The following is a 13,070-nucleotide window of genomic DNA, read 5'->3' on the forward strand; positions in this document are numbered from 1 at the left end:
CCCCCCGGGACCCGTCAGCACAGTGCCACCTCCCTCTTCCCGCCCAACAGTCCCTCTGCCCCCCTGAGGCCTCTCATGCTGTTGTCCTCTCCAGTGAGCCCCAGTTCCAGAACTGGACTCTGGGTGATTTCTGCGCTTCCCCTAGCTGTCCCCCCTCCCCTCCAGACACCATAAAGTTTCCAGAAGGATCTTCCTTAAGCAGACATTAAGCGCCTGTGACTCCACTGGGAGGGACCCTCCCAGGCCCTCGGAGGCCTGAGCCTGGCTTCCTCCAGACGTGGCCCTCACGCCCTTTCCCTTTGCTAATCAAGCTCTGTATCCTTTTGCGAAAATAGCCATGACTATGACTCGGCCAGGCCCTGTGAGTCCTCCTAGAGAATCATGGAACCTGGGGTGTTCTGGGGCGCCCCAGCACACTGACCCTTCCTCAAATACTCCGTGAAGGGGACTTCCCTTGTGGCTCAGTGGTTAAGAATCCGCCTGCTAATGCAGGGGACACAGGTTCGAGCCCTGGTCCAGGAAGATCCCACATGCCGCGGAGCAACTAAGCCCGTGCACCACAACTACTGAGCCTGCGTTCTAGAGCCCGTGAGCCACAACTACTGAGCCCACATGCCACAACTACTGAAGCCCGCGCGCCTTAGAGCTCGTGCTCCGCAACAGGAGAAGCCACCGCAAGGAGAAGTTTACGCACTGCAACAAACAGTAGCCCCCGCTTGCCGCAACCAGAGAAAGCCCGCTGAAGACCCAGTGCAGCCAAAGATAAATAAATTAACTAATTAATCTAAAAACAATACATAAGAGCTATTTACTTAAAAAACCCAAACCTCCAGCGCTGCTCGCGCCGCCCCGCCTTTGCTCCTCCTGCTTCGTGAGCTGACCTCCCCGCTTGCCTAGCAGGCTGATCTGCACCTGCAAGGTCAGGACACAGGCCGCCTCTTCCGAGTTCCCCCTGCCCTCTGCCATGGCATTTGTGACCCTGTGCTGTGGGCACAAGTGTGCCCGGGCCTGTGCTGGCTGATACGAGGACCCCTAAGTAGTTAGGAGGCGGTTATTCCTTTCTCAAAAGCTTCTTCACTTGACCAGGGGAGGTGAAGGAGGACCCCTTCTCTTCTCGAGCTCTTTGTCACTAACAAGCCTCTTGTGTGCGTTATAAATGAAAGACTGATTTTTGCACGTAGCTTTTTGGGGGGCCCTCTTGTCTGTGAAGTGCAGTGAGCCTGAGGTTCGGGCTGGTGACAGTTGGCAGGACACCTGACTTGATTCATGTCTTGGTAACAATACTCCTGGCTGGACAGGGGCTGGGGACGCCCTCTCCTACCACAGTCTGGAGCAGCTGGCAAAGACACCGGGCTGGCCAGCAGGGAAAGAACTCGAGAAGGACAGAAAAACAACCGGGGCTTTGGCTGTTAGAAGCCAAACCTCCTTAGTCCTTGGGGTTCCAGGGCCCATCCTGGGGTGGTCACTGCTGTCCTGACCATCAGGAGGGAGGCCACATCACCAAGGGCCACAAGGCTCTCTGAATGGAGCTACCCTGGCCTCAGGCCCAGTGGCCCCCTGCCCTGGAGGGACTAGGAGGGGACTGACTGTCCCTGTAGCCCACTCAGCCACGGCCTCAAGCAGGGTCGGGGTGGGGTGGGCGAGGCCACTGATGCAACTTCGCAGTGAGCCGGGAAGTGTAGCAGGGGCCGTGGAGCCCTCGAAGCTGCCTCTCTGGGGACAATAATGCTTCGTGGGGTTATTGTGAGGGTTACATGAAATGATCTTTATTTCAAGTGATTTTTTAAAAACCTCATTTGAAATATTATGACTGAGTTAATGAATCTGTGCTGCACGTCTTAGGATAAAGAAGGGGTGGCGCTGTGTATCCTCTGGGTCTCCCCAGACCTGAAACTCAGGGTCTGTATCTGAACCGCACCTGTGGTGGTTCGTGGATGTCTTCAGAGCGACAGTGGGCAAAACAGCCCCGGGGCAGCCCTCCCCTGCTCCCTTAGCACTTGGAGAGACAGAGGAAAGTTTGTGGTCACCTCCAAACACACACCGGGACACACACACAGACACACAGACACACACGAACACATAAAAACACATCGAGAGGGACTTCCCTGGTGGTCCAGCGGGTAAGACCCCGCACTCCCAATGCAGGGGGCCCGTCTAGCGAGGGCTTTCCCCTGGGGGCGTTCCCAGGTAGGTAAAGGTAGGAAGGGCCTGCGGGGACACTGGGGTAATAGTGAGGGGGTTGCCCATCAAAGACTTATAGCCACTGTCACTCTAGAAATGCTCAGGTCGGGAAGGCCCCCAATGCCGGGTGAGGGGAGCCATAGGGGACCACAGGGAGGCCAGTGGGGTCTCAGGTGTGGGGAGGCTGCAGCCTGCAGCGCCCACCCACCGGGAAGGTTGTCAGGAGCCGGGTCGCAGCCAGCACTGGAGGGCAGGCCTGGCAGCAGTGGGCCTGGTTACCAGCGAGGCTGACCAGCGGCAGAGAGCTCAGGCCTCTGAGCCCCACCGGCCCACAGAGAGGTTGGGCCTGTGGCCAAGAGAGCAGCTCGCCCAGTGTTCCCTCAGATCGGAGAGGGCTCAGGGGCCTCCTGGAGGCCGGGCTTCCCCCATCCCCTCAACTAGAGCTGGTCTGTACTCTCTGTTCCCCACACTGGGGTTCCCTGGACAAAGTTGTTTGCGAAAAGAATTCTGCTGCCAGAAACAAAACAAGCGAACAGAAAGGACGACTGGCTTGGCCGGCTTCCCAGCGCCCGCTTCTCACCCAGGAGGAAGCCCAGGACGGTCACGCTGACAACGGGAGCAGGTGGGAGTCCCTTGGACCTGGCACAGCAGCCCGGGTTCACCTCCCACCTGAGAGGGAGGCCCGAAAAGGGGGGCGCAGCTCGGCTCAGCAGCGCCAGGCAGCCCACGGCCACCCCAGTGATGTGGAGATGGCCAGGCCAGGCTGGGCCCAGGGAGGAGGGCGACGGCCGACAGGCTCAGGGTGTCGTGAAAAGGGCCCGGGGGTTATCGGCAGACGGGGTCCCAATCCCAGTTGTGCCCTTAACTTGGGGAAGGAGCTCAGCTCAGGCACTATTCCTCTCTGGGGCTCGGTTTTCTCTAGTAAAGGATGTGGCCACTGATTAATTCATCTAACGCGCGCCAGGCCCTGGGGTTCCCGGTGAGCGGGACCACGATGCCTGTCCTCGAGGGGCCTGACCTCTGGCGGGGAGAAGAGGCAGTGCCTGGACCACACCAGGCGCTGCAGCCACGTGACCTTCAGCCCTACCTCAACCTTTGCTCTGCTGCTCCCCCACCTGGGGCCCGACCCTGCAATGGCCACGTGGCTCATTCTCCATGTTCCCAAAGAGGCCATGCTCTTCTCAAACTGCCCTGTCAAGAACAGTCCCACCTACCCCTCCCTGCAGTCCACCTTCCCTGCTTCCTTTTCTCCACAGATCACCATCAAACACACCCTACATTGTATTTATTTGTGGCTGTTATTTATTGTCAGTACTTCTCTTGAAAGTAAGCTCTCTGAGGGCAGGGATTTGACCTGTTTTGTTCACTGCCTCAGTGCCTAATATAGGGTCAGGCACATAGTAAGAGCTCAATAAATACCTGTTGAATGAATGAATAACATTCCTGGTAGGCATTGTTGTCTCCATTTTACAGATGAGAAAACTAAGGCTCAGAGATGTGATTTGTTTAAGGTGATACAGCCAGTTACTAACAAAGCCAGGGCCTTCTGACTCCAAAGCACGTTCCTCTTTCCCTTTGACCAGTGACTGCCCTAGACCTTAGAGGAGAAGTGGGGGGACCATGGTGGGCATTGAGAGGAGGCCCGTGGCTTGACCACAGCTGTTCTAGGTGAGAGGTCTGCCCCGACTCTCTTGGCCTCCTTGCTCCTGTTGTGGGAGCATCTGGAGGGGCTGCCGCAGCTGTGGCATTTGGCCAGGCTGGCTTTGGGCAGAAAGGGGAGCCCAGAGCCCTGCGACACGTGGGGCGGCCGCACAGCACGGGCTCTGTCGCGTGGTAGGAGGCGCATACGTGGTTTTCTGCTGAGGGAGGACGAAGGCCGTGGGCGGTGCCAAGTGGGCCAGGTCCTGCGGCAGGTCCTGCCTGGCTCCTGTCCCTCAGCAGGTCCCCCAGGCTCCCCAGGTTTAGCCCATGCAAGGCCCCGGCCCTGGTGCTGGGCATGGGGTCGGGGGGGCGGGGGCAGAAGGACCCCTGCCCCACATTCTGCCAGGAAGAGGTGACTCCCTTGGGCTCTGACTCTGCACCCACCACTGGTTGATGTGACGTCTGCCACTTAGCCCAGATCCCAGCAACACCTGTGCCCAGATCCTGACAACCATGCCCTCTCTGTAGCCGGCCTGGGATAGTAGAGAGAGCACAGGCCCGGGAGCCAGGCTGATTCAATAGCCGTGCTGCTCGGCCAGTCACTCCACTTCTCCGAACCTCAGTCCCCAGTCTGTTCCTTTCTCTCCTCAAATTCCAATAACAGCCTCAGCGACTTGCCTATGCTTCCCTCACCCATCATGCTGTTCCCAGGCTCCATGCTTCTGCTGGTGCTGTGACCTCTACCTGGCAGCCTGTCCTGTCTCACCTTTGCTCTCTTGGCTAACTCTCATCTAACGCACACGCACACTGACACACACACACACACACACACACACACACACACACAACGACAAAAAAACGAATAATACTTAAGTTCCTCTTTTGTCAAGTCCTTACTCAATATTTACCCCCTCCACTCCTCACCCTTCATTTCACACACACGTGTGAAAAGAACACTCGGGGGAAAAAATTCCATTTCTCTCATCCACTGACGTCTTCAAAAAAAAAAAAAAAAAAACGCTCTTAAATCTTTCAAATCCTAGTGACAATGGCGTCTCCTCCAGGAAGTCCCTCTGGACCCCAGGGTGGGCTATGTGCCCCTTCACAGCACCCTGTAACCTCTGCTGCCTTTGTCGTTAGCACTGTCCCCCTGTCCCCTGCCAGAGGCAGGCCAGTGTCTGAGGCTCCATCTCTGGGGCTGGCAAGGAGAAGCTCACAGACTGAGTAGGCGGAGTCCAGAGGACCACGTCGACGTCCACCCTGGACGCGGGGTGCCCAGGGAGAAGCACTGAGGTGTGGCTGGTGTGGGGGACAGAGTGGGCAGGGGCAGGCCTCAGGGGGTGGCTCAGCACGAGGAGGGCTCTCGATTCGCCTGTCTCCCCAGGCCGGGGACTCTGGAGAGGTGGGCCCACTCACCTGGGGATGTGAAGAAGGTTTTGCAGAGCTCTCTTGCTAGCGGTGACGTCTCAAATCTCCTTGATAATATTCACCCTTCGGCCCACGGCCACGGGGACCTCCAGAAATCCAGGATTCTGCCCCAGAAGAAAGGAAAGGGAAAGAAACACGCTTTTATTTAGTGCCTGTTAATCAGGTGCTAGGCAACTTTCCTACCCCCTATTAGCTCACTAAAATCTCTGAGAAGTGAGATGTAAGGTGACCATCACCTTTACCGGAAGCTGGGCTTGGAGAAATTAAGGGGCTTGTCCAAGGAAAGCATCTGGTGGATGACGAGGCCAGAGGGTCTGACACACCGTGGATGCCAGCCCCCAGGTTGTCCCCAGGCTCGGGGCCAAGCATCAGGGGAAGAATCTGTCCCTGGAGAGTCGGGGTGGGGGCCGGGAACCCCAGGGCCGGGATGAGCTTGAGGAGGTCTGCCGATCTGTCTGTGCTCCCGAGGCGCAGGCCCAGAGCTGCCAGGAACCTGGCCGGGGGAGGCGCACCAGCCAGGAGAAAAGCCGTCATTTCTGAATTGTGCTGCTCCAAGTCAGAGAAGTAGAAGCTGGCAGGGGTCTCCTGGTCCTGGGTCAGCCTGACATTAGATGGAAAGGCCCCCTGCCCACTCCCTACCTGGCTCTCCACTCCAGAGCCCAGCGGTCAGAGGCCAGACACCTGCTGTCCTGGTGGAGGGGGCATGTCAGCAACCTGCCCGCAGCGTCAGGGACAGAATCCGGCACCTGTGGGAGAGCAGTGTGACTGTGGATGTGGCTTTGCCTCCCTGGGTCTTGGTTTCCTCATCTGTCAAAAGTGGAATAGTGTCATCTACCTTGAGAGACCGTGGTGAGGATGAAATGAGAACCAGCAGGGCGCCTCGCACTTACCTGCCGGCTCCCCGGCTTCCTTCCCAAACTGGTCTACAGGCAGGCCTTTCTGAAGGTGAGCCAGATGGTCCAGGAAAATGGGCCTGGGGTCTCTGCAGAACACTGCACTGGAGTCCCTTCTCTGTGAAGTTCCCATGGCTGTGTGACCCTGGGCAGGATACTAGACCTCTCTGTGCTTCAGTGTATTCACCCTGCGTCACCAGGTAAATTACAGATGTGTGAGTGGCTGTGGAGGAATGTCCCTGGGTTTGTTTTTTTTTTCTTTTCTTTTCTTTTTTGGGAAGGAGTGTGGAGCATGGCAAGAGTCCCTCCTCAGGGTGACTGTAGGCTTGGGGTTGGATAGGACACTCCCAGACACAGAATGAAGTATCAAGGGTCTGCCTTCTTGCTTTCTGGGAGGGCTCCCTGGGGGCTGAGAGGGACTGGCCCAGCCTGTGTTTTTCTCTGGGGCCTGGGGTGACAGTATTTAAGCCCAGATGCTCTGGCCTGGGTTGGCCATTGGAGGGGCAGGGGCTCAGAACTGCCCCGCTTTAAGCAAACCTACTGAGCAGAAAATCCAAAGGGGCCTGAAAGGCAAATTTTAGAGCACTCCCTCAGTCTATGAAAGGATCTTTATTTTATAAAGAGCTTCGCCGTCAAATTCTATTAACTTGACCCCTTCCTTGGGTGGGCGGGGGTAGCACCGAAATGATCTCTCAGAAGAGGCGGCCCAGCATGGGGGGAGGTGCTCAGGCACCGGGATTTGGGGGGTCCCGCTGGAAGCCCTTGGAACAACCCTCTGGGAAAAGGGGCAGCAGAGTGTGGAAGTGGGGGGTTGGGGGAGGAGGGATTGGTGACCTACCGAGGGAGTCACTGGGTCCCGGGTGTCTGCCCTGGGCCAGGGCCCGAGCACCAGTACCTCTGTTGTCGTGGCAGCCCTGCGAGGTGGGGCTGTCGAGCAGGCAAAGTTACAGGAGGGACGTGGGGCTCGGAGTGTGAAGTGGAGGCACAGGGAACTGGCTGGACCACAACTTCAGTAACAGTGGGGACCTGCCTGCTCTTGGGTGGCTGTCTCAGCACCCACACAGGCGAGGCACACAGCAGGTGCTCAGTAAAGGTTTGCCAGTGAAGAGCGGAAGGAAGTCAGGTCCGACTGATTCAAAGCCACCACGCCTTTTCCCACTTGGGCCCAATGAACCCGAGGAGGTGGCCTGTGGCCCCCTGGGCCTGGGAGGAGAGCAGGCTGTGGGCAGAGCCGGGCCGGCCCTCCCAGCGCCCTCCTGCGGTCCCGGCCGGGGCAGTCAGGGACGAGCCATGTTATGCCCACATGTGTCCACGAGAGGTCGCCCCGCACCGCCAGCAGCAGTGAGACCAGCCTCCCAGAGGACACCTAGTGGTGGAGGAAGGAACTCACCTTGGAGGAAGCAGGATGCGTCCCGAGCAGAGTTGGAAAATTGTACCATGGAAGCGTTGGCCGAAGGGCACTGCAAAAGCGGCACAGAGGAGGAAATGAGCCCAGAGCGGGGTGGCTGGTCCTGGGGACCCAGAGCTAGTCCACGGCAGAGCCTAGAGCTCCCCTCCCAGGTCCTCATCTCCTGGATCTGAAGAGGGCCTGCTGCTGGGGCTGCTTTATCTGGGTTTCCCTAGACTTCTGTACTGCAAGGTGGAGATGGGGTCGGGGAGGGCAGGGCTGGTGGATGGGGAGCATGGGGTGGGGCCACGGGGTGCACTTGGCTGTACCCAAGGCCACGACCCTCTTGGTAGCCCCTCTTCCAACAGGACGGACCCAGCTGGTCATGCTGGGGGTACAACTCAGCCTCCTTGATGTGGGAGCATCACCAGGTGAGGTAGGTACCCCAGGGGGTCTGGTTGGGCGCCTCTGTCAACTTGGCTTGGCCCTCACTGACCCTGGAACCCCACACCCAAGGGGCACGGCTGGCGCTGGATGCCCAGGCAGCTGGGCCCTGCTGAGAAGCAGTGAGGCCAGGCCATGCTGGGCCTTGCGGGCTGGGTGAGGAGCTGGGTTTTATCCTGGGGCAGTGGGGAATCTATTGGGTGGGGGTTAAACCAGGGAGCAGCGTGGTCCTTCTAGTCATGATGGGTGAGTGAGATGTGGGTAATGGAGCTGGGTTAGGAGGCCGTGGTCTCCTGGGCCTACAGTATAATGCACAGCCCAGCTCATACTGACTAGCAGGGCAGGTGACTGGCCCACTGGCTGTCTCCTGTCAGCCCTCCGAGCTGGGAGAAGAGGCCAGGAGACCTTTTTTCCTGGCTGGCTGGCATCATGATCCTTCAAGAAGCCCCCCTTGGTTCGCTGCTGCCGGTTGGATGACAGGTGTATGCCTCACCCAGCCTCGGTTTCAGCTCTGTCCACTCCCACCCACAGCGACTTTAGCTGCAATGCCCTGACCCCTCCTCACCTCCCTGGGGCGTGCAGGAACCCCTTCCAGGCCCAGCTCAAATGCTATTTCCTCTGAGACCCCCTCCTGGCCAGTCTGGGTAGCAAGTCCTCTCCCTGGCACCTGCATCCTGTGGGAGCACAGCGCTCACCGTGTTAGCAGGGTTCTCAGCCAAGGCCCGGGGTTAGAGCCACTGCTGAATGTAGGGACTGGCCCAGCATGCACAGCATCCAGCGAGAGGGATGCCGGGAGAGAGGACAGAGGGAGTCTGGGACAGAGGGGACCGGAGGCGAGGGAGAAACCAGCTGAGCCCCACCCTCAAGTCCCTGAATGTCCGTTCGGCACTCTCGCTGTTGGTCAGCGAACTTCTCCTTGGGTGACATGGAAGAGCTTGTCCTTCTCCCTCAGCGTGACATGGCTGTGTAGACAGGGTGGGCAGAGAGCTCACCCCGTTCGCCCTGGCCCTCCTGCAGGACTGTGGCCCCAGGCTCTGTTGGGCTGCCCCTCTCTCCACAGAGCCCTTGCCACCCTTGAAGTCCTGCGGCTCCTGAAGCCCCCACAGCTTTGGGCTAAGTGCCTCCAGGGGCTCCCGAACTGTGGGCAGGGGGGATCAGGCAAGGGATGCCCTGGCTGTGACAAGGCCACCTAAAGGGGCCCAAGAGGAGGGGGAAGTCAAGTGTAGCAGCAGGGCCACCGAGATGAGTCCCAGGATCTGGAGGTGGTACCATGGCCGCTATGCAAACAGCTGGAAGGCCAGGGAGCTAGGTCACCCAGGTAGCCTCAAAGGGGGCGCGGATACTGCGAGGATAGAGTGAGGTGGCATCTGCTGGAGCCAGCCACGGAGGGAGGGCCATCTCCTGGAGGGGTGCCCAGAGATGGAGTCCAGGGAGTGCCCAAGGCTCTGGGGATGCAGTGGAGGCGGGGCTAGGGAGGGAGCCCTAGCCAGGTAGGCTGGGGTGGGGTTAGGAGCACTTATAAGAGAAGGGGCCGCAGGTCAAGGGGCCAAGGGGAAGGCAGGGCTGGGCTCCGGGCTCCTCAATAACAGAATGCTTACCCTGCCCCACTCCTGGCTCTGGACAAACCTCCAAAGAAGCTGGTCCATCTCCAGGGTGGCACTGCCCCTCCCAGGTCCACAGGGGCTCTAAGCTGGGGGCGGGGGAAATGCAAGGACCACCCAGCCCAAGGAAGGATTGAGCGACCCCTCCCCATGCCTCCTCGAGGCCCTCCATCCAACCCTGCGTCCCCAGCACTCAGTGGGTCCCTGCACACTGTTGCTTCCCCCAATTCAGCACCCTCTCCATCCGGTGCAGGCCTCCCCCTGAACCCCCAGCCTGCCCGCTGTGTGGCAGCTAGACCCTACCACGCGGATGCTGTCACCTCCTTCATTGCCCCCATTTCCATCCTTACTGCAGCGAATGAGGCCCACAAAGGCCTGGCCCCTGCCTGACTCTCCGGAGGCGTCTCTCAACGGTCGCCCCAACCTGCTCATCTCCCCCGCCCCCGCCCCACCAAATGGCCTTGTTTTCTGAAAATGTCACGCTCTGTCTTCAGGGCTTGTGTACACATCCCGAGTTCTGCCTCAATTCCTTCCCCTCGCATTGAACTCAGGTCCATTTCAGTTCAATGTCCCTCCTCTGGTCTCGGTGCCCCTCCTGGGTGCACCCATGCCCCACAATGGCACTTTGCACATGGAGCTGTCCTGCTAGCTCCATGTCTGCGTAGCTGCAAGCTCCTCCAGGTCGGCAAGCTTGTCCCACTGTCCCATGTCCCTGACCCCAGCAGAAGCAGCACAAAGAATGTGCTGAAAGGTTTTGCAAATGATAAGGGCATTCACTTAACATTTATTGAGCACCAGCTGTGTACAAAGCCCTGTGCTAAGCCCTGTAGGGGGTTATATAATGCAAAGCCCCTCGGCTCCAGGCTCCCGAAAGAGCTCCAGACTAGACAGTGTTCAAGGGAGAGTTTCTGCACCTGCCAGGGCCATCGGGGGCTTCCACAGGGGACTCTGCCTGGAACACGCGTCTGCTGAACACCTACCGGCTTATCTCTGCTCGGGCTGTACAGCGTTCTCCAGGAAGCCTCTTTAGAGCTCGTCTGCCCTAGACTGTGTCCCCAACGGCAAGGGACCACAGTGGGTGCCTATTTCCTCTGCACAGGGCCTGGCACCTCCGGAGCTCATTAAATCATTGCTGAGTGATGGCTGGGAAGAGCACCAGGACAGCAGGCAGAAGGCGGTCGTCACAGGCCAACTGGGGGTGCAGGGTCCGCGTTGAAGGCTCCCCTGCCAATGACGACGCTCTGGCAGAGGCTTTAATGGCAGTGGCTCACCCCTGACCCCCTTTCAACTGCTGCTCCATAGGCCTGACCCTCCCAGTGACCTCTGGGATAGGAGGACAAGGACTTCACCCCACTTTACCCATGAAGAGAATGAGGGTCAGGGAAAGGGACTCGCTCAAGGCTACACGGCCAGCAATCGGTGGAGCTGGTGTTGGAACTCGGGTCTGAGTACAACCCGGATGGCCCTCTTGCTCTTGGCAAGCCCTTCCAGCCTTGGGGACCCACGCACGCTGCTTCGGGGTCTTCATCTTTTCTTACGAACCAGATCAAAGGGGAGTGACTTTCTGCGTCCCAAATAAACCCGAGGCCTCCTGTGAGGGGCCAGGAAATTTGGCCGAGGGCATCAGAAATCAAGGGACGCCCCTGACCGAGCTGTCACTCGTGTGCCTGCCTCGTGTGCCTGGTGCTCTGAGCTTCCCGGAGAAGACTTTTGCTCTCATTTGTCACCCATCCACCCATCCACCCATCCATCCATCCATCCATCCATCCATCCATCCATCATCCATCCCTCCATCCATCCATCCATCCATCATCCATCCATCATCCATCCCTCCCTCCCTCCAACCATCTTTATTCACTTGCTCACTAGTCACAATGCATCTTTGATACGTATCAGGCCCTGTGATAGAGAGATAAGCCATAGTCTCCACCATCAAGTCCATAAAACGTAGCAAGTGTAGATACCAGGACAGAAGATGAGGCACAGTGGGGATACAAAGTGACCCTCTAGATGGAGTGTCCAGGGACCACAAGGGGGGAAGAGTTCTAGAGGAGCTGGCACCACTCTTACCACGTCTCTGAGGCTATTGGTATGTGGAGGAGAAACTTCTGCCCCAGGTCAGCCCCCGCTTCGGGCACATCCCAAGTTCTCTATGAAGCCATTTCCCTACTGTTAGGGCAGGGGATCCTCAGGGAGTTTACCCAGCTCACTTCAGTGGGCCATTTTGAGGCTGGAAGGACAGACACAGCCTGCTATTGGGACTCAAGATGGAAGGTCTGGTCCCCGCTGTTTGGGTTCCTTGGCCACTGGATGTGTGTGTGTGTGTGTGTGGTCACCCTGCCTCTCACGCTCTGACCCTGCAGGGCACCGGTGCCGACAGGGCCTTGGAGGCAATTACCTACCTCCCCTGCTGAGCCCCACCTTCCAGACTCCCAAGTCTCCCAGTGGAAGTGGGGGCCCAAGGGCAGCAGATGGCTCCCCAGACTGGCCCTGACCCCAATCCCCAATCGGCACTTCTAACCTTAAAGCAATTCCACCTCCATGGCCACCATCTCCTTGGTGTCCTACAGTAACCCTGGGAAGGAGGCAGGGCAAAAGCTGGGAACCCTATTTTGCAGGTGAGAAAACTGAGATCTGAGAAGCAGAGTGGCTGTCCCAGCTGGTGGGCAGACTCCCGGAGAGGTTTAAGAGCTGGGCTCGGGTGTCCTGTAGGCCTACGGTGAATCTTGGCTGTGAGACCCTGAGCCTGACCTCTCTGGGATGCCTCATCTGTAAAAGGGGGATGCTGGGAGTATCTCCTCACAGGGGGGGATGCACGACTTAAATGAGATAGAGTTTGGAAAATGCTTAGTGCAGGGCCTGGCACGCCTGGGGCACCCGACAGTCTGGCAATATTATGAATACGGATCCAGGACTGCTGCCTCCGAAGCTTGCCCTCTTTCTACCCCACCCGCCCCCTCCCGCCCCATCTTTCTAAGGATTGAAGACAGCAGCTGGCAGTGGGAGGTGGTTGCTTTAAATATGAGATGAGGAGAACAAAAGGAAAATAGAACAGGGTGGTGGCTTATGGCTAAAATTGAACAATTCCCCTCCCAGACTTGGGGGAGGGGCCTGCAGGACACCCTCCGGTTTCTGCTCCCTGTTCCCAAAAGGAGCTAAGCCTTGCTTCACAAGCTCTGTCAGTCCTGCTGCGGGGAGGGGGAGACGCTGGCCGGGGAGCCCACAAGCCAAGGGGACACCCTTGCCTGCCCGTAGGCTCTGTTCTCCGGAGGAGCAGGAAGTGGGCTAAGCAGGATCCTGGAGCTTCTCTGCATCACTTCCAAGACAACATTAAATATTCACCAGAAGATTTCTCCACAGGCCCCCCTGCGAGCTTCAAGGGCAGTCTGTCCCCTTGGCAGCGTGCGCGCCGCCTTGGATGCCACGGGCCCCATTACCAAGTCCTTGCTCTTCGCCTTCTCCCACCGACTGCCTCGGTGCCCCTGGCCCCCTCCC

The 13,070-nt window shown here is 58.5% G+C and overlaps 1 protein-coding gene across 1 annotated transcript in view; it reads right to left on the reverse strand.

Moving 5' to 3' along the window:
• Positions 1-5,938: 5,938 nt before the first annotated feature.
• DNAL4 (dynein axonemal light chain 4) overlaps positions 5,939-13,070 on the reverse strand; it is a 22,332-nt gene continuing 15,200 nt past the window's right edge. The window contains exons 5-6 of the mRNA XM_024761645.1: positions 7,534-7,603; positions 5,939-5,996 (exon numbers count right to left, since the gene is read on the reverse strand). Coding sequence (XP_024617413.1) covers positions 5,977-5,996; positions 7,534-7,603 — 90 coding nt within the window. The 3' untranslated portion in view covers positions 5,939-5,976. The remainder of the gene's footprint in view (positions 5,997-7,533; positions 7,604-13,070) is intronic.

Source organism: Neophocaena asiaeorientalis, unplaced genomic scaffold (assembly GCF_003031525.2).
Source record: "Neophocaena asiaeorientalis asiaeorientalis breed wild unplaced genomic scaffold, Neophocaena_asiaeorientalis_V1.1 scaffold473, whole genome shotgun sequence".
NCBI lineage: Eukaryota > Metazoa > Chordata > Mammalia > Artiodactyla > Phocoenidae > Neophocaena > Neophocaena asiaeorientalis.